This window comes from Mercurialis annua, linkage group LG2 (assembly GCF_937616625.2).
Source record: "Mercurialis annua linkage group LG2, ddMerAnnu1.2, whole genome shotgun sequence".
NCBI classification, from domain to species: Eukaryota; Viridiplantae; Streptophyta; class Magnoliopsida; order Malpighiales; family Euphorbiaceae; genus Mercurialis; species Mercurialis annua.
In genome coordinates this window covers 3775614-3802940 of record NC_065571.1, presented here as the reverse complement: position 1 = coordinate 3802940, position 27327 = coordinate 3775614, and the positions used below count along the sequence as shown (strand labels likewise).

The window sequence follows — 27327 nt, the reverse complement described above, 5'->3', positions numbered from 1 at the left end:
AATTCTTCGGGGAAAGTTGAAAGTGAAACCATAAGGTTATATAGAGGGGCTTTTTATATAAAATACAGGTTTTGGGCTAGACTTTACTTTTATACGGCCCAATTCATATCTTTACTTTTCACACCATCAATTTTATGAAATCTAACCTTTTTTTTTTGGATTTCTTTCTTTTTTACCGTTTTCTTATTTTCCTTCTCAATTGGCGGTTTCTTCATTCTTCTCCGCCATTTTCGCTTCTCTTCTCCACGATTTTGCTGTGCGTTATCTCCATTACTGCATGACTCCTCTTGCTTCTCTCATTTTCATCTCTATTTCATCATTATCTCAACCGTTCTTGCTTATATAACAGTAAATTCTTTTGAGTTGTGAAAAAAAATTCACGATTTCTACTCCTTCGCTTCCGCCGTTCCGCCTCCGCTGTTGCGCCTCCGCCGTTTCGCCTCTGTCGTTCCGCCTTTGTCTCGCCGCGCCATCTTTTTTTTATCTTTTTAATTTTAGATCTGAAATTTTTTGTTCTTTTTTTTATTTTCAGATCTGTAATTTGTTTATCTTTTACTGTTGATTCACCATTAAACATGTATAAAGAGTATCTTTAAAGAATCTAATACTTATTTCATGTTATATAGAATAATTTTGTGATTTTATATAATAAAATTCTGTTATTTCTGTATTTTTTTGTGTTTTGTTGTATTTCTGCGTTTTTTTATTCTGCAGAACGATTTGTTGATGATGATTGATTGCTGAATTATTGTAATGTTACAGTGTTGTTGATTTTATGTTGACTTTATGTTGATATTATGATGATATCTACTGATTCTTTTTATTTTAACTTTGACAAATAAGATAATATTGTCTGTGAAATAAACTTTCGTTGGATAAAATGAAACTGTATCATAACCGTCTTTGTCGAAATTTAGTTAGGTATGAGAGGTGGAATGCAAAACAATTATACAAGTGATTTTGAAGAAACTGTGCAGCTGCAAAGAGAATTGAGGAAAAAATATATTTTGAAATCGATTTCTTTAATTTGTGAACTGTTGCGCTGGTGTATATTTAATATTTTTTTATTTTTATATGTAAGAATAATTTTATTTTTTCATTTGAATTATTGTTGTTGTTTTTTCATATTGTTTTGATTACTTACTCTGCTAACATCTTTATCTGATTCATTTATTTTAAACATTTTGTACCTTTATTGTTGTTTAGTAGAATTACTACTATCATATTAACAAGTTATCAACATAATGTCAACATGATATCAACAATTAATGCTAATATAGTCAAAATGTTTGTAAAATGAGAACATTGATTGATTTAAGCCAAAAACAATCAACATATTATCAAAAATATGTCAACAACTCATCAATACATCAATTTAAGACTAACTTTGCTTTTCTTTTAATGATTGAAAAATCAACATGTTATCAACAGTATATCAACAACATGTCAACATAAAATTGAAAATCAAAAAAAGTTAAAATACTTATCAACATAATGTCAACAATAAATCAACAAAGAATCAACAATTAATGCTAATTTAGTCAAGATGTTTGTAAAATGAGAACATTGATTGATTTAAGTCAAAAAGAATCAACATATTATCAAAAACATATCAATAGTTCATTAATACATCAATTTAAGACTAACTTTATTTTTCTTTCAATGATTGAAAAATCAACATGTTATCAACAGTATATCAACAACATGTCAACATAAAATTGAAAATAAAAAAAAGTTGAAATACATATCAAAATAATGTCAACAATAAATCAACAACGAATCAACATAAGGAATAAAATAAAACATAACTTTTTGAAAAATTGTGACAATCGATAAAATATCAACAAGAAATCAACAACATGTCAACATGATAATGCTAACATATAATTATCTAGTCCTTATTAAATTTTATTTTATTTAGTTTATTTTGCGGATAAAGTTATCTAATTTGCCAAAAAAAATTAAATTTTTTTTCCCAATGTTAAAATCAAGGAATACCAACTAATTATCAACACAAAATCAACAACAAATCAACAACACTGTAACATTATAATAATTCAGTAATCAACCATCATCAAAAAAACGAGCTGCAGAATAAATAAACACAGAAATACAACCAAACACAAAAATAAAATGAAGAAATAACAAAAAATTATTCCATATAATCATAAATTTATTTTACATAACATGAAATTAGCATTATATTCTTTAAATATAATCTGTATACATATTTAATCATGAAAAAACAGTAAAAAATTATAGATCTGAAAATAAAAAAGAAGAAGAAGAATTATGAATAAATTGTAGATCTGAAATCAAATAGATGACGACGACGAGTAGATGAGATGATATTGTTGGCGAAGATGACGAAGAAGACGATGATGAGAACGATAACGGAGGAGCGGAGGAACAGAGGACACGACGCAGCGGAAGACGGCGGAGAACAGTAAAAAAGAGGTGACCTGAAAGTGAAAGAAAAAAATATGAGTGAAGAGAGAGAAAATTGAGTTGAGAGGAAGAGAGAATTGAATAATGAGGAGAGAGAAAAAAGTGAAATTATGATGTCTCTACTATTAGGGTTGAATATATACAATCCGTATAAAAGTAAGAACTGTGTCCGCACATGGTAGTTTAGATAGCTGAAAATATGACCCGTATAAAAGTAAAGATTTAGCCAATGTTGGTTGATTGTGTAAAAAGCCCTAGATAGAGAGCAGAGGAGACGTTAAAATTGAAAACTATGAGCTTGCTGATTTGGGCCGTTTCTGGTTTTGTTTCAAAAGTTTCTTTTCTTAGCCCAGTAACTAGTTCACAAACGCCCAAACTAGAAAGTAAATGCAAATTAATAGCTTTGTTGGGAGAATTTGTGATGATTTTTATAAAATAAATTATTTTAAATTATAGATTAAACAACTTATTTTACTTGATAATAAAACTAGTAAAATAAAATCATTATGTAGCTATGTGATGCACATAATTACTAATTACTAATTTATAATTTATTTGCAAGGGCGAATTGCAAAAAAATATATAAAAGGGTAAATGTCGAATAAAGCATTTGTAAGTTTAATTATACTTATAAGATAAAATTTAAATTTTTAATTTCAAACAAGAATGATTTTCTGATATGATATAATGCTGAAATAAAATATATTTTGAATTGTTAGCGAGGAAAGACAATTATTAATTCAATATAAAATAGGCTAATCTCCTGAAAACTCCTCCACCTTTCAATCCCCCTTCGTTTACACCCTCACCTTTCAAAATCCCCGATTTTACCCAAATTACGACCTTTTGCTTTCAATCGCACCCTCAAGCATCAAATTGATCTCTTTTCACTGAAAAAATATTTAAATTAGTACTTTATATTTTAACATGTAATCTAAATAGTGCTTTAAAATAAAAAAACACTTCTTTCAAAAATTATAAAACTTAATGCTAATTTTGTATTTAATATAAATAATATTATGTTATAGAAAATTATATCCGTAAATACGTCGCCTCGATTCTATGAGATTAACTGACAATGATCCGATATTTTAATAAATTTGTCGAAACTATTCGACCCGTTAAAGAAACTTACATTCAATAATTTTTGGCTTAATACATTTGCGTGTCCCTGCACTTTTCTGTTTTTGCACATAAGATCCCTGCACTAAAATATCCATCATTAAATCCCTGCACTTTAACTTTCATCATCCCCAGGTCCCTCTATTGAGACGAGTGTTGACGCCGTTAACGCACTTTCAGTTTTCTTAATTTTAGATCTCTGCACTTTTAATTTTTTAATGTTACGTCCCTGCACTTTTAAATGTTGAGATTATGTCAAAAATTATATCTTTTAGCTATTATTTTATTGAAAATTTCATTCATTCTTACTGAATGTTTAATGTATTATAATTCATCTATAAATAAAAAAAATTATTTATTTATTTTATTATGTTGAAAATAAAAGTGAATTTAATTTTTTTTAACAAATAAACATTAACTTAGAGAAATAAAACGATTTTAATATTTTTTATTAAATAATTAAAATAATATTATATACCGATAAATTTTATTTTTTAAATAATATGATAACAGCGCACTTAAAGGTGTAAACGGACGTTGATCTTGATATATGTCAAATTCGAAGTTGAGTATGTTATATAAACTTACAAGTTCGAGCTATCTACTTCCATTTTTAAAGGAGACATATCAAGCGGAAGTTTGAATGAATTTCTAATTTCTTAATAATTTTCTATGTTATCTTTAATTTTTTTTAAACTAATGTTGAATATTTCTTGAGTAAGGGCCTCATTCACGAAATATACTCTAATATTTAAATCATATTTATTTTGATAAAATAATTGTTAATATAATTTTATTAAATCTTTAAATTATAAATTACTTAACTTTAAATAAAAAATAAAATTAATTAATTCTTTAATTATATTAAAAAATAAAAGTGAACTAGATTTTTTATTTTTTAAAAGTAAATATTAACTAATCTAAATAAAACTAATTTTAATAGTATTTATTAATTATTAAAATGATATTTTATATCAATGATTTTTTTTAAATAATATATAACAACATCGCACTTATATAAGTAAACAGACGTATTCTCAAAAAAAAAGTAAACAGGCGTCGATCTTCATATATGTCAATTTTGAATTTGAGTGTGTTATATAAACTTACAAAACAAAGCTGACTGCTTCAATTTCTAATAAAAATAATAAATAATAATAATTTTATTAATTTAAAAAATATTTTTATTGTTAATTTAAACATTATAAAAAGTTAATTAAATTGCATTAACATCTTATATTATTAATTAAAAATCATATATTTTTTAAAATATATATATTAAAATAATTTTTATATGAAAACAATTATAAGGACTTTGTTTACATAAAATTAAAGTGTAGGGACCTTATTTGTATAAATTAAAAGTGCAGGGACTTTATTTGTATATATCAAACTACAAAACTGAATACTAGTCTCATTAACGGCGCGTGTACTGCACGCGCTAACAGAACCTTAACAGAGGGACCTTAGGATGATGGAAGTTAAAGTGCAGGGATTTAATAATGGGGTACTTTAGTGCAGGGACCTTATGTGCAAAAACAGAAAAGTGCAGGGACATGCAGATGTATTAAGCCATAATTTTTTTAAACATAAAATACTTTTTATTTTTTAAAAATTAAAAATTTATAATCCGTTTCGACCCAACCACTACCGTCACCCCACCGCCGCCACCCGGAAAATTTTCCGGTCATCTTCTCCAAATTCACGATGATCGGAAAATGTTCTGGTCATCCGGATCTGTTCATGAAGAACAGATCCATCCTGAATCTGCTCTGATGACCGAAAAGTTTTCCGGTCACCGGGATTTCAGAGAAGATGATTCGGTGGTTCGGGTCGGTCGTCGGGTTGGGTTAATTTTTTTGTTTGCTTAAATTAAAATTAGAGGTATTTTATTATTTTTGAAAATTTAAGAAAGATGGCTTTTTTGTTTTAATTATAACTATGAGAACCATTTAAAATATTTATTAAAATTTTAAGTATTGAAAAAAAAGTTAACTTGACGTTTAAGGGTGTAATTGAAACTAAAAAATGGTGATTTTAATATTTGAGGGTGCAATTGAAAACGAAAGGTCGTAATTTAGATAAAATCGGAAATTCTGGTGAGGGTGCAAACGAAGGGGGTTGAAAGGTGAGAGGTTTTTCAAGGGATAAGCCTTGGAACAATCTATTTTGCTATCGAAGTTCATACTGTCGAAGCTTTCGGTATAAAGAATACTTTAAACCGGATTAAAAACAATTCAATTGGAACATGTTATTTTAAAGTTGCCAATCCATGAAACTAACAATAGAATAAGTGATTTATTATTTATTAAATAATTTTTAATTACATTTATTTAACAGTTGTATATATTTAAATAAAATTATATAATTTTTTTATAAAATTAAATAATTACATTATAGATTCATTATTTTAAATTTAATGTAAGATATTAATAATGTAAATTTTTATATTTTTTATTTTATTTGATACAGCTATTTAGTTTCAGAAAAAAAAAATACAAGGAAATACTACATAGTTTTTGACATTGAAAAGCAGACTGATAAAAGAAGGCAAAGACATATAATCATCCCCTTCCACTGCTCAGTCCACCGCGGCTGCCACTGCTCATTCCGCCACCACGCTTCCACTGCTCTTTCTACCCGCATCCGTTTCCAGTGCTGCGTGTGTCGGCCGCCGCCGGTATTTGTGCGGCATGTGCCATTTCCGCCTCCATATTCCTTCCGATTTCACAGTTTTCCTTCTTCAGGTAATGTCTCATTCATTCTGTCTCTTGCTCATTTATATATTTTATTTATTATGTTTATGTTTTCTAAATGTACTGCTGATTAGGGCTGTGTCTTCAGACATTTCATTGTTATTGATGTTTTGGATAATAATTGAATTAGTACGTGTTTGAAAAATTAATTGTTTGGTATAATTATTATCTTATTTGTTAACAGGGTTTCATGAATTTAGCTGTACCTCATATTTTATTTATTTAGGTGCTAAACAAGTCGAGCTCGAAATGATTTTTTACCTAATTTCTACCATATAATTAACTAAGAATGCTTATGTTTAAAAAGAGAAAAACACTAGGAATGCCGAACCCGCTGGCTCCAGAACCGGCGGAAGAGTCTTCATGTATACAACTTTCCACACATTTAACATTTACTATATTATGGTGGATGGCAGTATCTGATCCATTTTTTAACTTTTTTTTCCTCTTTTTTATAATTTTGCCTCTTTGGTATTGGATTCTTATTTATCACTTTAGTTTATGAGCTAAAATATAATCACATTAAACAAACACAGGTCTCAGCCATATGTCTTTATAAAAAGGGAATTAGTATCAAACCTCATCAAAGAACACCTGACTAGCTATTTATATTGATATGATATTGCTTCTTTATTGTTTTTTAAGCCCAAGATTCATCTGAAAAAATGTATAAAAAGATGGGATAATTCTCTAGTTTGTGTGTGATTCGAACCCCATAGTTAAGGCCGTCAATTTCCAGCTAATCAAATGGTGTTAGATTCACGCACAAACTCGTGATCTGTCTCCTCTAAACTGCATTGCACCTCCACACAGTTTTTTCCGTCACTCTCTATTTTTAAAATATTTACTGAACATTTCCCCCCCTCGTGTTTCAGGCAGTTTAAAAAAGAAGCAATCAGATTGACTTTGAGTAATCAGTCCAGATGGCCAATACTGGATCTGGAGAGGAATCAACAAGTCAAGCGAGGATGATGGATGATTATGAGTCATTGATTTCTACGACTGATGTTGAGCTCTTGAAACGAGCTTGGCGTAATGAGAAAGCTGCACCTGAGATCCTTCAGCATGAAACTTCTTTGGTTCAGAGAGTTAAAGAACAGATTGAATTGGCGGTATGATTTTTCTTTCTCTAAACCCTAACTTTTAGATGCAATTTGTTTCAACAATTATCCTTGCACGGTGCCCTATATTGTTATTCTGTTAATTTTCCAAGCAACTTCATGGTAAACAACTTGTCGATTACATTAGCTTTTTAATTGGTGCATTGGATGTTAGGTTTATGTTTTGTAATTTATATTACTTGCAGTTATGCGTGTCATGCTTAATGTGCATATTCTTGGAAATGTATGGGAATGGTATTTCTGATTAATTTGGTGCTTTTTTTATTTTCATTACAGGAAGAAAATGTAGAAATATCTGAAACGGACGGTGTAGATCCTCTAACTGTGTCCCTTTACCAGATGGACCTAGATAGGGCCCAGTTTTTGTTGAGATCATATCTCCGTATTCGAATCCAGAAGGTCTGTCTGGCTGGCTGATAAGTTTTAATGAACTATTGCTCTGTGATGTTTTTGGGTGGTGGTCCTGGCGGATGCTGAAATTATTAGTAATTGTGTTTGGTTAAATTCATTGGTAACCTCTAGTGTTGCAGAAACAAGTGCCAGTTTAGCTTATGTGATTTATTGTGCAAGTTTTATGGCAGATTGAGGAATACTTGTTTCACATTCAAAAATCTGATGAGCATCGAAACAGGCTTTCTGTGCAGGAGCAGATGTTTGCAGAAAGGTGAAGGTGTTACTTAGTTACATTGCTTATTTCATTTTGCTAGGATGTGCTTGAGGATTATTAGGATTATAATTATGACACCACCTTTGTGATTGCAGGTGCGAGGATGATCTCAAAAACCATTTTGATGAAACTGTTCTATCAAAGTTGCCTGATAATTATCAATCGAGACTTAAACAATCCATAACAAGTGAAGAAGATGACATGGGTAATTTCAAAGTTTATTTGTTGTTACTTAGCTGTGTAACAAAGCCAATAGTTTTTCTGTAGTTGTTTGTTGAACCGATTTGTTCAATTATTATTTTTTAATTCTTTAGATGAATTCAAGGTATAGCAGTTTATATAATTATTGAAGCCTTTTGCGTGAGAAGTATTCATTCTAGAATTCACATTTCTATTGCTGTATCTTGATGAAATAGGTGATGTTTGTGGATAGGATAATTGAAGACTTATAAAGCGTTCCCTTTTCTTGCTTTGCTTCTTGTGGTATACTGTGCTTTAAATACTGATTTTGTTGAGCTTTAGGTTGGAGTTTAGTGCCCAAACTTGTTTTGCAGCATGCATGATCAACATAGTATAACATAAGTCTCAACCTCTGATCTTCTATAACTTGTGTAGGCTTGACAGTTGCTTAAATAACATTAAGTTTTGATCAGATTATTAGGCTATTCTTGAAAATGGGGGCAGCTTAAAGTAGCCTTGCTTCTGTTACAATATTGGTTAATGATATGCAATCTGCTTATTTTAGTCAAAACACAATCAAGCTATAGACTATGGTTTGTGTTTATGATTTTTGGATAGGCACAATTTTTTGTATTTCCTTGAGCATTTGGAAGACTTTGGAGAACATTGTGTTTTAGTAGCTGTCATTTGAGTTGATTATGATCAGCAATTGGAAGTCGTGAGGAATATATCTCTTTTACATCATATTTAGCGGAGTATCTTCTTGAATAAACTTATTCCTATTATACCCTCAAAAATTAGTTTAAAACTGTAATTTTTGCCACATAAGGGGCGACATACTTTGTAGTTCCTTTCTCTCATTTTGTTTTATTGATTTTGTGGATTTGTGATGTATGGAAAAAAATTCTCACCAGGAAAAATCTATGATCATATTTTCTGATTCTTATGTTCCGCAGTGCCAGCACCTAGGCTTGACACATTTGTTATTTGCAAAGCCAATCAGTACCTCTCCGGCATGGAATTTGAACCCGAGTACAGGTAAATAGGGGTTTTGCACGTCTGCAATCTTATATCTTCCACTCATTGAATTATTTTCAGTTTGTCGCATGAGTTAGGCTAACCTATGAATATCTACATTTTGGCAGTACGGAAATCACAGAGATGGAGAGAGACTTGCTTACATTTGTATGTTACAAGTTCATAAAGAAGCCTTTGGAGAAGGGGAAAATAGATTTGGTGTAATCATTTCTTAGCTCTTAACATAAAAAATAGTCATGTTATAATTTAGAATTTAGCATTTAGAATCCCATGGCATCTTTTCATGTAATTGCAGTTTTGGTGTTTTTATTTAGTTAATCTATGACTTGTGAACCAAGAGTTAGTGGATTGTTTTGCTCATCTTTATATATTGGGGCATGCTATCAGTTTTTGGTTCAGTTTAGTTTAATAGTAAACTTTTTTATAATTCTAAATTATTATAGTGTCTTATTTTTTCTTTGAAAAGGGTAAAATTTCATTCACTATGGTTTGGTTCTGGGTTTTACTTAAGTATATAAAAGGCTTAATTCCTTAAAAAAAACCCACCTTGCACTTTTTTTTCGTTTATACCCTGACTTTGTAAAAACACCATTTGTACCCAATTTTGGGTTTTTATGTTTCATCTCTATCCAAAAGCATGAAATTGTACTTTTTTCATTTGGAAAAGAGTTTAAAACATACTTTTTTCTATTTTAAAATATACAAATAAATTCTTAAACTTAAAAAATAATCAAATACATCCAAATAATTAATTAATTTTTTTAATTTGATAAAATAATAAAAAATTAAAAAATTTATTATTATTTTTAATTTTTTTGTCGGAAATATTTTTAAAAAAATAAAAAAAAATTCGAAATATTTTTTAAAAAAATTAAAAAAAATTATTATTATTTTTAATTTTTTGAAAAAGATGGTATTTTTGTACTATTAATAACATTAATATCTAATTCGTGTATAAGTTAAAAATGAAGGATTGTTTTAAACTTTTTTCAAATGAAAAGAGTACAATTTAATGCTTTTGGGTAGAGATGAAACATAAAAACTCAAAATTGGGTACAAATGGTGTTTTTACAAGGTCGGGGTATAAACGAAAAAAAAATATAAGGTGGGTTTTTTTTAAGAAATTAAGCCTATATAAAAAGGAATTTTAGAAAAAGTTTAAAGGAACAATAACAAAAATTTGACTTACATATTAAATATAGATCAATTAATAGTATTTTATATATTATAAATTCTTGAAAAATAAGAATTCAATATTATTTTTTATAATAAATTATATTATACATTGATAGTTCAATTTTTTCGGTCCAAAACTCTCGAATTTGTCTCATTCTATTGCCCGCTCATTCAGTTGTAATGTCAATATGCAATTGACAAGTTTGCAATATGCTGTTGGCTTTTATTCCTGGTCCTGCCACAAGAGACTTGCATTTCTGGTTCTATTTATGGGTGTAAACGAGTCAGGCCAAGTCGAGTATTGAGAAGATTGAGAATGACTCGTTTATTTTCGAGTCTAATTTCAAGTTTATATATTGAGTATTTCTCAAGTTTATCAAAGCTCACGAATTTAATTGAGTTTCATTTTTATTTAATATATTTAAATTAAAACTAATTTCAAACAAATTTCTTTATACAAATGAATTTTAATTATTTATTTTATATTTATTTATTAACAAAAATATATGAATTAATATTTAAGATTTAAAATTCAAATAATAATATATCAAATGAGCATATAAATTAAATATACAAACGAGCTTACCCGCGAGCTTTTAAGTCGAGTATCACTAAAATTGGTACTGACTCGTTTACTACACGAGTCTTTTATCGAGCCGAAGTTCGAGTAGCTCCCAAAAGAGATTAACGCAGTTATACCTCTAGTACTAATGGTCTATAATGAAAGAGCCTGTTTACAAGCAAAATCAAAAATCATAACTACTGGTTCAAATTTCCCAGAATATAGCCTCGTATCAAACGAGTGGTTATACACCACACAAACTCACCGAATATTTTTGGATCAACAAAAATGGCAAACACAACCAAACAAAAAATACAAACTCATTTTGAGCTGTCAAAACATACAAAACCACAAAGAACTTCATTTATACGCTAGAATACAAGTTCTTGAATCAGAAACATTATAATTTATTAGCATCCGTCCATTAATGCTAAAAATCATACAGAATAGACATAATAATATTAATAAAGGACCATTAATTTAGACCTTAAATTTAAAAATCAAGAGATAAAATCTTGATTAAATCATCAAAAGAAACACAATCTTTTTCACCTCCGCCGCAACCTAATTTAATCATAGCCTTAATATCTTCATCATTCGCATCAAATCCTGCTAATTCCATGTAACTCTTCAAATCATCATAATTTAATTTCCCATCTCCATCTTTATCCATCACCTTAAAAACTTCTTCCATAACTCCATTATTATTATAATTAATCTTCGTATTTTGATTCTCATTTTTTTTGACATTACCGTCCAAAACTCTCTGAAACTCGTCGTACTCAACGAACCCGTCCTTGTTAAAATCTGCGACGGACATCATCGAACATACAACTTCGTCTTCAACGACGTCGTTTGAGCAGTAGCCAGAGTAAAACATTTTGAGATCTTCTTTGCTAATCTTGCCGTCGCGGTCTGCATCGAGAACATCAAATGCTGACCTGAAATCTGGCGACGACGCCGTTTTGACGCCTGAAGCTGCGAAATTAGTTCTACCAGAGGGACACATTTTTTTTTCTGTTTTGAAATGTAAAAGCAGAGGAGAAGGGTTTTTATTTTAAGTTTTTTGAGAGCTAAATAATGGGAGAAGATTTAGTACGCACGTGAATATATAAGAGAATTATGGGGTCCACTAAAATTTGGGGTGACTTGGTTGACAAGATGATGCCACGTGGGATAACTGTGCTACGTATGTGGTGACGTGAGACATTTTTGTTTGTTTGATTGGTCATACTTGGCTGATTGGTAGATTTGTAGTCATGTGATGTGAGAAGTGAAATTACTTAAAGATCCTTGTAATTTTCATTGTTTGTCAATGTTATTAATTAATTAATTATCATTTTTTCCGGTAATACCATGAGAAAAATGGCAAGATTCTTGTAGTTTTGCTAATATAATAATGTTGTTATTGACTCATTTCTTGCCGTGGTCATTGTTAAACATCTAAATTTTCATAAGCTATTTTGTTTAGTGGTGAATGCTTAGTGTAATTACCTATATTTGGGTTTAATTAAGTATAGAATGTTGCATAAAAATTAAAATAGTTCTGAATTATTCTAAATTTTAGTTTAAAACTAAATTGATATGACTAAATATTTTTAAATTAGGATTGTCTTAATTAGACTAAACATGATTGAGTCATATTTAATCAATCTATAATCTTAATATAAAATGACAAAATTAGAATGAAGTTATGTTAATTATAAAAATTATGTTCAGACAAAATTAATTTAATTAATTAAAGTATAATAATGAAAGCTAAAGTTATAAATAAGAGACATGGATTAACTTAATAAAAGCAGAGAGTAATAATTTTAATGATTAATATGAGTCTTTATGGTTGATTTGACTTGATTATTACTCACTTTAATTTATTGTACTAAAATATGTAAATTTTAATTTTATCAATAATTTTAATTATTTTTGTTTAAAATACTATTAAAAAAGTATTTGAAAAATATATAAAAATCAATTTTATACTATTAACCAAGTTGATGGGAGAGCATTCACATTGGCATTGCCAAGAATATACTAAAGCAGCTTCATAGCAAAATTATTTTAGCGCCATTATTAACCAATTAAATAAGTGGCTCTACTTGTTCCCCAAATAGTAATAAAATTGACCTTTAGATGGACCGACCTACGCGAGTTGATTTTTCCTTTTTTTTTTAACTCGGTCAAATTTAAAATAATACTCAAACCAAAATTATACATTTTCTCCACCAATTATTTTAAAGATAATCAATTGATCTTTGAGCTAATTGAAGCATCATAGAAATATCAAATCATTAAATTATTCTACACTTTTAGATTTTTTTCAACTCAAATGAAATTCGTTTTTCTTTATTATATATACATGCTTTTTAAAAAACTTATTAAAAATCTATTAATCATCCACTAAGAATTCCTTTTTTTTATAATAAAACCTAAAAAGTGTATTTTATAAAAAATAACGAGCCTATTTTTAAAAACAGTTTGACCAAAATGAATATTTTATAAAAATCCAAAATTTTATAGATAAACTGGGCTAACAAACATGTAAAAGCAGGCCTTACAATTTTGAGAAAGCGAGAACTTTGGGCTTGGGCTACAAACGAAATAATTGAGGTGTTTCTGGTCATTTGGTATCATACATGGCAAAACCCTAATTAATCCTAAATTCCTTAGCACTATATAAACAGACCCAAAACCTAACCTTTTATCGCTCGAAGTTGGCTTTTCTTTGTAAAAAATTATTTCTCGTCAGTTCGAATCATTCTTTGTAGGTTTCATTTGAAATTTGATTTTATTTTCCAAAAATTCTCGATTTTTCATGTATAAACGCCTCTTGGTAAATCCTTAAATCAATTTTCTTAAATATTTTGTTTTAGGGTTCTTACGTTATTTTTTAATTTTAAGAGGCTAAGATTTTTATGCAGACGTTGAGTCACTTGGCCTAAGTTATCTACAGTCCAAGTGAATTTAGTTTCTGCAACATCATTTTAATTTTTTAATTTCTGTGATTGTTTTTAAAAATTAATTTTCAGATTTGCTAATTAGGATCCTATGATGACATAAAATCTTTGAGACCTGATTATTTTGATGACACTCACAAGCATGACCTCTGAGGATCCTATATATCATTAATTTATTTCTCAATTTTTCAGATTGTTGAACAATTCGTTTTGTAGATGATGAAAATGCACTGGGCTCTGAGCTAACTGTTGACAACAGCTAAGCTTATGTGATGCACATTTGCAGCCTAGAAAGCTATGTCTGATCATTAATTTATTTTTATCCATTTTTTCAATGTTTGCTGTTTATTTGATCAACTTGAAACTTCAGAGAATGAACTTTAATGAAATGATTATACTAAATTTTTGTTTTCCTTGTTATCCGACTATCAAATTAAAGTTTAGACAAGTTAGAACAAAACGGTTAAGGATATTTATTTGTACTTTAGAAAAGTTGTAAATAGCGAAATTCGTTTGAATTTCTAATAAATAATCAATCTTGATGGGATACAAATAAATAATCAATTTTGGATTAATTTTGGATATGCTAAATAATAACGAATTTTGATTGGGATACAAATAAATAATCGATTTTGGATTGGGAATATTAAATAATATAACAAATTTCGATTGGATTACTTATTAAAAAAGAAATTTCATGGTTAAACTTCTAAAATATACACTGAATGAGTTTCGAGATGATACATTTCATAGACCGCCAGTAAACTAAAAAGGACTTGAAATGAGCGGTTGTCCTGCCAAAAATACACTGAAAACATCAACATGATTAATTTTTAGAACTTTATGTTAGTTACAAATAAAGTTTATAGTACGTATAATTATACAGAGATATGTAGAAATAAATTAGAATGGATTTTAATGAATCAGTCAGTAATGTCCGTAGATAATCTAAGAAGACAGTTCTTCTATGTTATTTGTATTACACTATTAAAGACCATCAAAATTGTCTATTGAACACTGTTCTGTATAAGCAATTTTTCCCCCACCCATCCGATGAAAACATCTAGAAATTTGATCCAGAGTTCTTGTGGACATCAACGGACAGGATTGGAAAAGAAAATGACAGCAAAATAAACAATGAACCCAGCAAGAAGAATTCCTCCATAGATATAAGTTTGTGAAGAGTGCACGGGATATTTGTACTCGATTTCACAGCATCTCATTTTCTCCCTCTCGTTCGCCAAAACATGATCCACATACCTTCATTACAAAGCATAAAGCCGATCAAATTCAGCCTAACTAGATTCAGGTTTACTAATTTGATTAAACTTACTGCTGGGTAAACATAGAGCTTTGAAGAATTTCGGAACTATTCATATGGGCGTCTTGTAATCTATGATCGTACAGCAGAGAAGACAGATCTACAAGCTGTTCCTCAAGGCCCTGTCATTCATATGCACACAGAATCAAGTCATATGATTGCACGATTTCATAATTCGAGCAGTTACCTATCAATAGCTACTTACATCGAGATATTTTTCCAATCTGTCGACTAATTCATGGGGAAAAGGTTCAGGCAAGTTAGTAGTTTTCCTGTAAAACTTCTCTAACCACAGTTCCGTCGTAGTCTTGTTTTTCTTGCCTTTCACAGCTTCACCCAGAGGGGTTTTCAGATATTCTGCCGCAAAAGATTGGACAGCCTGCAATATTCAAGGATTTTTTAGGCATTAAATTGTCAATCTGAATGCTTTAATAATGAGTTGAAACCTACTTACCTCTGATGTATCGCGAATTCTATGAAGTGCAGAATCCACACGTGCATATATAGAGTTTCTCTGCCAACCGAATATGTTGACGATATCAGCGACAAGATAAATAATGGAAGCTAATAAAGTGCCAAACAATTAAAGGACTTTTGACCATTTTTTTAAACCAAACCAGTGTGGCCACGGGTTCACGTTCGACCCAATCAACCACTACTTCAACCCGTTAAACATAAAATAAATATAGTTACACAACATATATAATATGTATATATTTTGTTAGAATACATCTATATGTTTAAATTTTGAACACAAAAAAATTTAACTAGCAAATGAATTGAAAACTAGAAAATGGTTCAGTATAACTAGTAAATAAAGAACCAGACGGTTTTTAAAGTTTAACTGGTTCAATGGTTTTTGGATTTTGTGATTTTTTCCAGTTCAAACAGGTTAAACTGTATTTTTGATTTTTAGGGAAAAACTGAATCCGACTGACCTCTAGTTTATGGCCGAACCAGTTAAACCGGCTCGTGCTGTTTACTTTGTAAAAAGTGGGAGGTATGTCAGTTCATTAAGTGGCAATAGAATCAGAAAATATTGACAATAAAATTCCACTTACCAAGGCAACATCCTGTAATAATTTACTGACTTTAGAAGTATTAGAGAACGGTCCAAACGGATGACAACCAGCTGCCCACAACCAATTCACAATTGGCCTTTCATGTACATGAGATGCTTTCTCATATGGTGCGCTCACCCCACCAACAGCAGATGCAAGCCCTGCCAATATATGTCGCTGTGCTAGTGAAGGAATGGCATGCCTTCTCTCTGTTTCTGAAACATAGCTGTCTCAACAAGCAATTAAGGAAATGAACAGTTAAAAGACATGAGCGGAATATAAAAGTATTGAAGCCTATTTCTTTATAGGAAACACAGACTAAACTATAAGAAAAAGCTAATGGATGGTTTACCAATGCAACAAAAATATAGGGCAGTTGTTTCTTCCAGAAAAGAGTAGTAAGAGATTCAGATTTATAGAATAATTGTGTTTCTACTCCCAAGTACTTGGGGATTAAAGCTTACATGAGTTGAATTGAGCTATCGATGATAATTAGTCATACCATCTTTCTGTTACAGATATAGAACCATTCCATGAAATAAGCATGCATGTGAATTTGGAAAATAATTGAATCAGTATCACCATCACCATTCCAAGGGAAATTGCGAAACAAAATATAAAATAAACATAATCATAAGATACCAAATTTTACTAGGGAAGCAACAAAATGCTCACTTATTTATAATTAAAATAATTTTATAGAGTGAACATATAATGATAAAAGTTTCTAAGCTTATTGATCAATGAACACTTGATTGAAGATGCATATGGTCACAAGACTCACAACCTACATGAGCCCTAGCAGGTCTTTATGGTAGAATACATGCCAAAGAAAAAGACAATTATGCGGCAAATGGTAGAATACATGATTGAAATTGCAAGTGACCACCTCTGAGTTGAGGTGATAATTATAACAAAGGCAAATGGTTTCAATGTGAAGAAAGGACCAATCACACAGCTAATCAGAAAGCATCTTTGCTCACCTCAGAGGTACCTTTTCATGTTGATGCTGAAGTACAATGACAACATCGTTGCTTGTCCAAACAAGGCTTTCATCCTCCATCATAAGGTCCGAATCCACATCGGCCAAAGATAGCACAAAGCTGCAGTACAAGACCAATCTTTAAGAATGATAAATGATTAAAAGCAACATAGCATTATTGTATCAAGATTATGTTCACTTCCATCTTTAGACAAGAAATTCGGACCCATAGGAAATGAAACAAATTTATTAACTGAAAAACTAATTCTTAACATCAATACTACTCTGAGGTTAGAAAGAATATTGATATAAAGAACTAGTTAAAAGTAACTTCACAAGGTCATATGATGTGACTTGTCTAAAATGACAATTGGAGGACCAGGTGCATGCTCACACTGGAATAACTCTTGTTCCATAAGTGCGGTAAAGATCTCCTTGCTTCTTTTGTTCTTTCTTCTTCTTCTTCTTCTTGTTCTCCTTGCCATGTCTTGAATCATAACTAGCCCAAAGAGGTTTATGCTTGAGCATGGAGTCTCCTGAACCATCAGGCTCATCCATCCAGTGCTGTGGCACATATTCTTTTTAGCAAATGCAAGATAATTAAACAGCAATGATCTAGTTAACCCACCATCACCTATCTCAAGTATAAAATACAAGTATGATGATTATCAAGAGACCTGGCGGAGAAAATATTTGCTCGAAAGAGATGGATCAGCCAACTCAAGTAACCCAGCAGCTAGCATATCAGCAGATCTTTCCATCTCCTGCAAAATAGCACATAAACCTTAATTTCAAGATAACGACTTCAAGGCGAAGCATGATTTCAGTCCTCCTATTAGCACATTATCAAAAAGGAAAAGAGCAAAGAAATACGCAAGCAAGTCAGAACAGCCTCGTGGCTCAACAAAACAGAATTGAGAACACACATGCAGTCTATAGGCATATTACAATATGGGAAAACAATAGAAGAGCAAAATTAACTCCTTCTGCCGCCAAATGTGACTTCTGTAATTTCTATGGACCGTGAAATTGCAGGGGCTTGCATACCAGGGTTGGCCATGGGAATGTTAAGTATACCTCATAGTTGATATCATACTTCAGAATTGAAAATTGAATTGCTAATAATATTCATCAACAAATAACAGCCCTATAGAAAAAGAAATTCAACTACAACCAATAACAAAAATGACTTTGTCAACTCAACCAAGCCTTAATCGTAAGTAAGTTGGGGAAGAACAAGAACTATGGCATGGAGAAAAAACCCACCTCTTTAAGTATCGCGCCATCTAGATATGTCTTGGTATGAACATGGAATCGGCCATCTTTTTTAGTTTCTTGCAAGGAAAACCCCCGTATTGCTTTTGAAACAGCAATAGCCAACTTCTCATGCCGATGTAATGCATGTATACCACCTACTATTACAACTTCTTGCTCATCATGAACCAACTTCTTCACCTGAAAACAACACAAGAGCAGACAACATAATTTTTTTGAAAACCTATAGTGAGGTTTTTAATAAGGGATCCTATGAAGGTTGAAGAAATGCCCAGCCTATGATGTCATGCAACTTTAAATCCTGCCTGACAAAAGAATTTCTAAGTTCCCTTTTCCATTTGTTCAATTACTTATCAAGGTTGGATAAGAAGCGATCAAGTAAACAGACACGGTCAGCTCAGCTTGAAAGGGAAAAAGTATCCACATTCAGGATTTAAACACTTTACATTGTTCAACTACCATATATCAAACACTTGATTCTAAAATCCAAAAATAAGTTGACATTTAATTTCTGGAGATCTAACAGAAGCTGAATGTTAAATTGCCTCAAAATAATATATAGCAGACATGTTATTTGGAACTTGTATCCTAGAATTTAAATGTGGACATAACAACATCCGTATAAAACAGCTCACCTCTGATTCAATTTCTTCCATGTTTATGCTGTAATTATGACCCTTCTCCATAATATTATATCTATTGTGGTTTTGAAGCACTATAATTGGTACTAGCAACCTCGTTGCCAGGTCAACAGTCTCAAACCTAATCCAATGAAGCATATACAGAGAATAGCCAGAAGATTATAATGAATCCAAGAACAAAGCCCAACAAGATTCAAATTCATGACAGAGTTGACAGAGGTACCTAACATCTGGAGCTACAAGATGCTCAACTGCCGTTGCTACCAAAGCAGCGAGTTGTCCAGAAAATATATCAGAAGAAGCGTGATCACTGACTGCACCTATACCTTTGGGAAACATCATGTTTCGTATCCGTGGCAACGTTCTATAACTGACACTTCCTTCTTCAGTTTCAATCTTTCCATATGTGCAAGGGCCTGCTGATAGGTCGATCACAACAAATCTGAATGTTATAATAAAATGTTAGATCCGGAATATAAAAGGAAGGGGGAGAAGAGAGAAAGGGAGAAGGCATTCTCAATATTATAGTTATTATTTTCCACAGAAAATAAGAAATGGATGTGGAATCCAATTGGAAGGAGAAATTCTAATAAAAAAAGTACAACTACAGCAAAATTTGCTTTAAAATTCACAATGTAAAGATGGCGAGAACAATGGAGTCCACCTTCTTATGATGTAAGAATTTGTAACTTGAACACCATTTGAACTTTGGTGACGCAAACTTTGACTTAAATTCTGATACGACAATTTACAGAAATTAGCAAGAAGCGTTCTCATCAGGTATTAAGCGTTCTCATCTGGTATTAGATCTTAGGTGCAATGGAATATGCTTCCAATTGCACAAACTGATACTATTAAATTACTTGATTTAACACTGTGACTCATGATAGCAGGCTGAAATGCTTCACCTGTTAAAACTGCTTCCCCCAACCCAACAACAAAACATCAATGTCTGATTCACTTTACTCGATATGGATTGCATATAGTTTCTATGGCCTGTGTGCGTGTCTATACATTCATTTTACCACTCCCGAAACATGAATATACTAATGATATTTACAACAATACCTGTCTGAGCTGAGCCAAGCTTGAGTTGCACCTCCTCCATTATATCGGTAGCGATAAATGTAGTCTCCCTCTTGTTTACTAATATCCTCATCCGTCAACTGGTGAATTTTCCCATACATCAAGCTGTCAAGGTCAATTTCCTTATTTCTAGGATCCATTCTTACCTGTAAAAAAGAAAAATGTCATAGATATGGAAAAACATCATAAAACAGATTTCACACCGAGATTATAACAATCCAGAAGAAAAGCGAGTAAGCTCTATTATTTCTTCAAATACCAAGTTTTATGAATGACTAGATTGCAGACCATATCTTATCAAAATTTACAATAAAGATTGCAGACCGTACCTTATCAAAATTTACAATAAAGATGGCATTAGGAACAGGTTTATCGATCTCCTTGGAAGCATAAGTACCGTCCAGGTCAAATATGTAAGAATAAAACTTGTGAAAGACAGGCTCCACAACTGTTGCCTCCACCTCAAACAAAGGCACCTCCCTTCCAAAATCAGTCTAGAACATAGAAGTACAAAAAACTTTATCAATAAAACTTTGTATGATGAGAACATACAATAACACATTTCACCAAATTTACAATGCTACTCACTTCTCTCGCATTCCCAGCAGAAACCATTGCCTCTTTTAACGCCTTCTCAAGCGCAATCAATTCTGGCTGACCTGCCTATTGCGATCAGCACACATAACAATAATATAAGAACTCAATTCTCACGTTCGGAAACTTATAGTGACTAGCTAGTGACTACACTCCATTTATTTCAACTTATAACGATCATCATCATTCATCACCACAAAACCTTAAATTGCTATAGTTAAACAAGATCAAAAATTCAATTATTGATTAGTCCAAAACAAAGCTTGATAGAAAACTTACAGGAAAGGCGTTATAGACAACATGATGCTCGATATCGAGAGGCTCGCCGGTCTCTAAACAAGAAGGTCTATACTTAGGAAAGCTAGTTCTCAAAAACTCTTCCAGTTTGTGCGTATCTAAGCTATACCTATAACCTCCGTCTCCGTTAAATCCTATCAGCACCACATTCACTTCCAAAGGAACCTGAAACGGAACCTGCACATAAAATAACCATTCCAATTTCAAATTAATAATAGCAATAACGATCAAATCTAAAAATGAAAACAAAATTAGAGAGGAAATGACGAGCCTCGGCACGAGTATGGAGCATGCGACGGACGTCCGATCGGACGCTATCTCTGACATCGTGGAAAGCGCCGTGGTGCCATTGGGGATGCCCTGGGTCTCTCCTGAACGCTTGAGGAGCTGACTCGGATTTACTCACAAGTAGACTCAGTGCCGTCACGAGTACCGTTATTAACAGTTTTTTCGATTTACTATTCATATTTAGTTGTTTAATCAGCTGCAGAGAAACAAATTACAAATTCATGGCAGAAAACTTCGGTCGGACGGTAGGGAAAATTCAGTGCGGTCCGCTGCTTAGGTCATCGGCAAACAGTGACTTCACTGAACTACTGGTTATGGTTGCGAATTCCGGATTATTTTTTCTAAATTTCCCCTACATTTTTCAATATTTAGGATTGTGCCCCCCCTGGAAACGTTGTTCCGACGTCGTTTTCTTCTTAATAAAAAATACAAAGAACTTGTAGTTCAACATATTTTTATCAAAAAAAAAAATGTGGAGAGACAACACGTCGTTTTGAGGGTATTAGCAGGAGTGTAAATGAGACTAATGAGTTGAGTCAAGTCAAGTATTAAGAAAATTATTTTCGAGTTCATATATGAGTATTTCTCAAGCCTATCAAAAGCTCACGAGCTTAATAATTTAATCAAACCTCATTTTTATTTAATAAATTTACTTCAAAATTAAATTATTCAATAATTTAATAAAAATTTAAATACTACATTTATGTAAATATATATATAAAGAAATATGGTTATCCATAACATATTTATTTTTTAACAAAAAAATATACAAATTAAATATTTAAAATTTTAAAATTAAAATTAAAATAATAATATATCAAATTAAGATACAAATATATGAACGAGTTTACTCGTGAGCTTTCGAGTCAAGTATCACTAAGATTGAAATTGACTCGTTTACTAAACGAGCTTTAAAAGTTTGAGCTCAAGTTAATTTTATCGAGCTACTCCCATTAAGATTGAAATTGACTCGTTTACTAAACGAGCTTTAAAAATTCGAGCTCGAGTCAATTTCATTGAGCTGAGTTTTGAATAGCTCGCGAGCTAGATTGACTTGGTTACACTCCTGCATATTGGCAGTCATAATGGCAGCTATCAATTTATCATTTTTGAAGCTTCAATTCAAGCTTATTTGATCAGAATTAGTTCCAATATCTGGTAAAAGATTGTGATTCGATTCAAAGCACACGACTTTTTTTTAGCAAGATCAATCTTAAAACAAGGATCTGTCAGTCACTAAGCTAAACAATCATGTCCTAACTGTTTCGAACAGGCAATACTTGCATATGATCTTAGCAACTGTTCTTCATAATTGAAATATGGACAAAGAAAATAGGAAGATGATATTAATATCATGAATTAATTAAAACATAATTTTCTAATAAATAACATTTTACAAATTCAAAACCTTTCATAAATAAGTAGTCTCAATATTAGTAATCCGAGTAGTACAATCGTGTGTCAATGCAGCTCTACATTTTTGTGCGCAAGAGATATGCCGCGCAAATAAACAAATCAGTTTCAGAATATTATCGGTGTTCTAACGCGCTTCTGACAGAGACTGGAGGATCTTGCAGTGTGCCTCTGGATATAAGATCGTGATTTAAGAACAAAACAAACACAGTTATATCATCGTGAAAATGACGACGAACCTTCTTGTCAATCTTTTTTAAATCTGAATATCTCATTTCTCTTTTTCTTGCAGCTTCTTGAAGGGCAGCCTTGACAAGCCTTTTGGCACTTCCCTGCATTCAAAAGTTTATGAATACAACTCATTATTACCAATTGTATCATATATAAGCGTAAAAATATCCCAAACTATATAGTGCACGTAGTGAAATATAAGCAAGTAACAAAAATACGCTACGAGCATGACTTGGCTATTAGAAATCTTAGCCAAGATTCGATGCTACCAATCTTCTGAGTATGGACAATGCCAAAATATGCAGAGAACATTCGAGCAACATACACAAACAAAAGTGTTTGACATTATAGTACAATTTCACGAAATCTTCAAGATGATGACGAAGCAATTACTCCATTTTGACGTAATTTTAACGAGGACAAAAGTTATTGCACAGACATAAACAGTAAAATATGAACTCTTACCGCGTGTGGATTGCTATGGACAATATCTACAGCTTTTTCATTACTCAAGTGTTCCCAAAGACCATCAGATGCAAATATAAGGAAGGAGTCGTTTGGTTGGAGAGGATGGGAAAGGATAGTTGGACTGGCACTCAAGATAGGCGAGCTTATTGGATCGGGGAGTCTGAATTTTGCATTAATTGGTTCCCTGTTGAACCGCGCATGTTTCAGATATACATCGCCTATAGATTTAGAAACCTGCATCAACAGTCAATAATGAAGTTTGTGACATGGTTTATCTCTACTTATTATGAAACTCGATAATGAATTAAGATCTTGATGTTCCAATGTGAAAAATATTGTGCTACACAAAATAAGAAAATTTGACTTCCATTGTACTCGTAGAGAACACGAAAATCAGGGGAATGAACAGAGATTTAAACTCATTTTTATGATCAAAACATAAAAACTTCTACCTACAATGCGGTGTTAGTTTTGTCTATTTTCTAACTAGGTGATTCTGAAAATTACAAGCCACTATAGAGAGAAAAGAAAGTTCAAACAACTTATTGGCCGACATATTTTCTTACTACACTTATGTCCTCGGATGCATTAATCGATTCTGATCCATTCTAATCCATTCAACATCCATAAAGTTCTCCTTGAACAATGCAATGCATTTCTGCAAAACCTGGTGTATGTTAGAGCTCATATAGTACGTACTTCCACAGAATTTTAGACTCTATAGATTATGAAACTCTGCAACCAGTATTACAAATATAATATTACATATCCTATAGAGGAAAATACACGCAGAGGAATTAATTTTGTATTAGCAACTACTATAAACGGTTTAAGATATTTCTATACATTCACAGCTAAATTAGAAAAAAAGATTCCGACTGTGATTCCAAGGCCTACAGATATCCAATCAAGCAGTTAAATAATTTTTCAGTACTAGCAAGAGATCAAAATTTTATGCAGATTATATGCATGCAAAAACATAAATGCGAAAGAGAATTTCGAGTTGTCCAGGATATATGCCTTTGTTTGACATAATCCAAAGAATTAGATATTTCAAATAACCTGAATAATCCCCTTAACTCTCCAAACTCCATGCCTAAGGACAACAATCTGGGGATCATTTGGATGCAATTCCTTTAATTCCTGCCTGATGGCTGCAAGGTTAGCATTATGTTCAGTTGATAATTGTATAGCAGCAATTGCTCCAGTATTGCCAACTTTCTTTCCCAGGACAACACGAGAATCTCCAAGGTTTGCCACAAAGAGCGTTTGCTGATATATAACTCCAACTAGACAGCAAGTCCCTGCAGTTGCAATTTGGGGATAACTAGTCCATAGCTCGGAAACAAGAGCAGTAAACCCCTCTTCTGTTGCTCGAAAAGCCCTTTGAATAGTCTCCGCCGTCACAACCCCTTGTGCTTCAGCTGACATCGCTGCATAACCACAAATCCTAAGAATGCCAACATAAGAATGGCTCCTCCTTAAAGTTAATAACAAACAACATTTCCTTTACAAAGCCCCACAAACCTTTTTTATGAAAACATAAAATAAAAAAAGACCTTATAGTTGAAGAAAATAAAAGCATTTCCATACAGAAAAAAGTTGGAAACTTTTGAAACCAATACAATGACTCACCAACTAAATAATAGTCAAACAGAATTTACATTTAACCACCTAATTGATGGTCTCATAAAAACCCAATAAAAAAGCAGCAATCTTTCAAAAGCTTATACAAAAAAGACAAACTGTGAATGGAAAAATTCTTAACAGTTATGGAAAAGAATTGACAAGATAATAACAAAGGAGAACACTCCAAAAACTGAACTCTACTTGGATATCAAAATCAAGAAAGCTACAGCTAACAGCTGCAAATCATGAAAAAGCAAATTTTTCAGTCAGACTCAGTAACATACTTTTTAAAATCTAAAGCAACAAAACAAGCAAAAATCTTAATTCTTGAATCAAGAAGCTACTTACTTTTTCAGTTACATCTAAACTGTAAATGATGCTATATAAAGATAGCACGGATACTTCATCCATTCGACGTTTCCCATTTCCGAAACATCAAGTTTCGGATAAGAAACCTCATTTTTAACATAGAAAACATTCAAATAATACCATTTTCCGTGTCCGTGCTACCTAATCTAACAAAAAAGGCCAACTCTTTAATTGAGAAATTCTACCAACTGTTATAAACCACTAAATCCACAGAAATTCAAGAAAGGTGGCTGATTTAAAACCATAAATCAAAGGGGATTCATCAAAGATTCAAAGAAGATTCATTTAAAGAAATTGTCATAATTTGAACTCAACTAATGAGCAATATCTCAAATAAATCTGCTAGGTGTGGATTCAATTCCTCCCACAAGCGTTCCCCTCCCCAATTATCAAAATAATATTTGAACTCAAGACAATTCATTAAAAGAAAAAAGAACGAACCTTGAAAGTGTCTAAACAAGTGATCACAGACAAAACGAGAGGCTTCAGGGCCACCATGACCATCATAAACACCAACAAAAGTTCCAAAAGAACCAGACTCGATCTGGCTCTGGTCTTCAAGAACTTGATTAGCTTGAATGACAGCCATTGAAAACTCACCACAACCATATCTACAGTTATCTCTAAACCAAAGCAAACCATCTTTACCTTCTTTACTAACACCACCATTACCATTGGCAACAGCAGAGTCAAACTTCGTACTAAAATGGTCCTTTTGCCTAAATGGCCCAAAGCATGAAGAAAACAGATTCATCAATGCCTGAAGCATCCCACATCTCTCACTTACACTTGCTCTTAGTTCTAATGTTTGACACACAATCTGGGTCCTTGGTAAAATGATTAAAGTTTTAATCTGGCTGGCTGAGGTTAGAGAAATGGTGTGCCCGGTTGTAGAGGAACAGAAAAGGGATCATTTTTCTCTTGTTTAGAAGTAGAGAGGGGATGAAGGTGTAGGGAAGAGTTTTGTTGGGTGTTATTTTCAATGTTTTTTGTTTGCTAGTTTGTTTCTATTGTTGTGTGTGTGTGCAACAATTTAACATATTCAACAAGTGTTCTTGATATGGCCTATTTGCCTGTGTTTTTTTAACTGTGGTTGATAGGTAAAAAGCTTTCAAGTAGGGAAAAAGAATGCGGGGTGAGGTTCCTCTATCGCGGATTAAAACTGTCAGTTTAAAATTTGGAGTTCAGTGCTTGCTTTCCGTAAAAAAATCTATACAGTTCGAATGAGAATTAGTCTTAATGTAAAATTTAAAAATATTGTTTTATAGTTGAAAGTCATTTAAAAAATTTTATGAACCGTATAAAAAATAGAACTTGAATGTTGTCTTAAACTTAGGTGAAATGTAAATATTTTTTTTTTAGATTGGAACTTTGAGTGACCTTGAGTTTGAAGTCTAAAATTCATTTTATAGAAGTCATAACTAAGTTGCCAATGGAAGTGCTTTACCTGAAAACTTAACTTGGCCTAAAAAGATATTCCAATACTTCTTTGTTGGAGTTCACATAAAATTATGAATACTTCTTTGTTGGGAATTTCCTTATATTTTCACAATTATAATTATAAGAAATGATTTTAACAGTTTATTTCTTTAATTTTATAAGTTACAACAATTATGTTCGAGAATTAAACAGAAAATAAAGAGTTTAA

General features: G+C 31.7%; 4 protein-coding genes and 2 non-coding genes across 7 annotated transcripts; 3 read left to right on the top strand and 3 right to left on the bottom strand.

The window, feature by feature from the left end:
- Positions 1–6081: 6081 nt before the first annotated feature.
- On the top strand, positions 6082–9669 carry LOC126669121 (DNA replication complex GINS protein SLD5). Its single transcript, XM_050362465.2, has 7 exons — positions 6082–6317; positions 7202–7438; positions 7724–7846; positions 8029–8111; positions 8210–8319; positions 9251–9332; positions 9440–9669. The coding sequence occupies exons 2-7, from the start codon at positions 7250–7252 to the stop codon at positions 9534–9536; spliced, it is 684 nt and encodes a 227-aa protein (XP_050218422.1). The 5' UTR covers positions 6082–6317; positions 7202–7249; the 3' UTR covers positions 9537–9669.
- A 1572-nt stretch (positions 9670–11241) lies between these two features.
- On the bottom strand, positions 11242–12152 carry LOC126669122 (calcium-binding protein CP1). The gene has a single exon (XM_050362467.2). It carries the CDS (start codon positions 12077–12079, stop codon positions 11564–11566), a length of 516 nt encoding a protein of 171 aa, XP_050218424.1. The 5' UTR covers positions 12080–12152; the 3' UTR covers positions 11242–11563.
- A 1959-nt stretch (positions 12153–14111) lies between these two features.
- On the top strand, positions 14112–14181 carry LOC126670841 (small nucleolar RNA R66). Its single transcript, XR_007638835.1, has one exon. It is a non-coding gene; the product is annotated as a small nucleolar RNA R66 (small nucleolar RNA).
- A 55-nt stretch (positions 14182–14236) lies between these two features.
- LOC126670858 (small nucleolar RNA snoR118) lies at positions 14237–14332 on the top strand. Its single transcript, XR_007638852.1, has one exon. It is a non-coding gene; the product is annotated as a small nucleolar RNA snoR118 (small nucleolar RNA).
- Positions 14333–14915: 583 nt separating this feature from the next.
- Positions 14916–21942, bottom strand: LOC126669117 (uncharacterized). The gene is made up of 16 exons (XM_050362460.2): positions 21553–21942; positions 21264–21458; positions 20979–21053; positions 20720–20884; positions 20373–20536; positions 19528–19746; positions 19299–19425; positions 18655–18843; positions 18066–18152; positions 17783–17952; positions 17390–17509; positions 16407–16632; positions 15800–15859; positions 15551–15724; positions 15358–15467; positions 14916–15284 (listed from the first exon to the last, which is right to left on the bottom strand). The coding sequence occupies exons 1-16, from the start codon at positions 21745–21747 to the stop codon at positions 15119–15121; spliced, it is 2442 nt and encodes an 813-aa protein (XP_050218417.1). The 5' UTR covers positions 21748–21942; the 3' UTR covers positions 14916–15118.
- A 986-nt stretch (positions 21943–22928) lies between these two features.
- Positions 22929–26717, bottom strand: LOC126669119 (probable protein phosphatase 2C 42). Of its 2 annotated transcripts, none has more exons than XM_050362462.2 (4): positions 26121–26717; positions 24744–25114; positions 23679–23915; positions 22929–23314 (listed from the first exon to the last, which is right to left on the bottom strand). In XM_050362462.2, the coding sequence occupies exons 1-4, from the start codon at positions 26446–26448 to the stop codon at positions 23099–23101; spliced, it is 1152 nt and encodes a 383-aa protein (XP_050218419.1). In that variant the 5' UTR covers positions 26449–26717; the 3' UTR covers positions 22929–23098. The 2 variants fall into 2 exon arrangements, with proteins under 2 accessions (XP_050218419.1, XP_050218420.1); XM_050362463.2 differs by having other exon boundaries at positions 24744–25131; positions 26121–26197.
- Between the last annotated feature and the right edge of the window lie 610 nt (positions 26718–27327).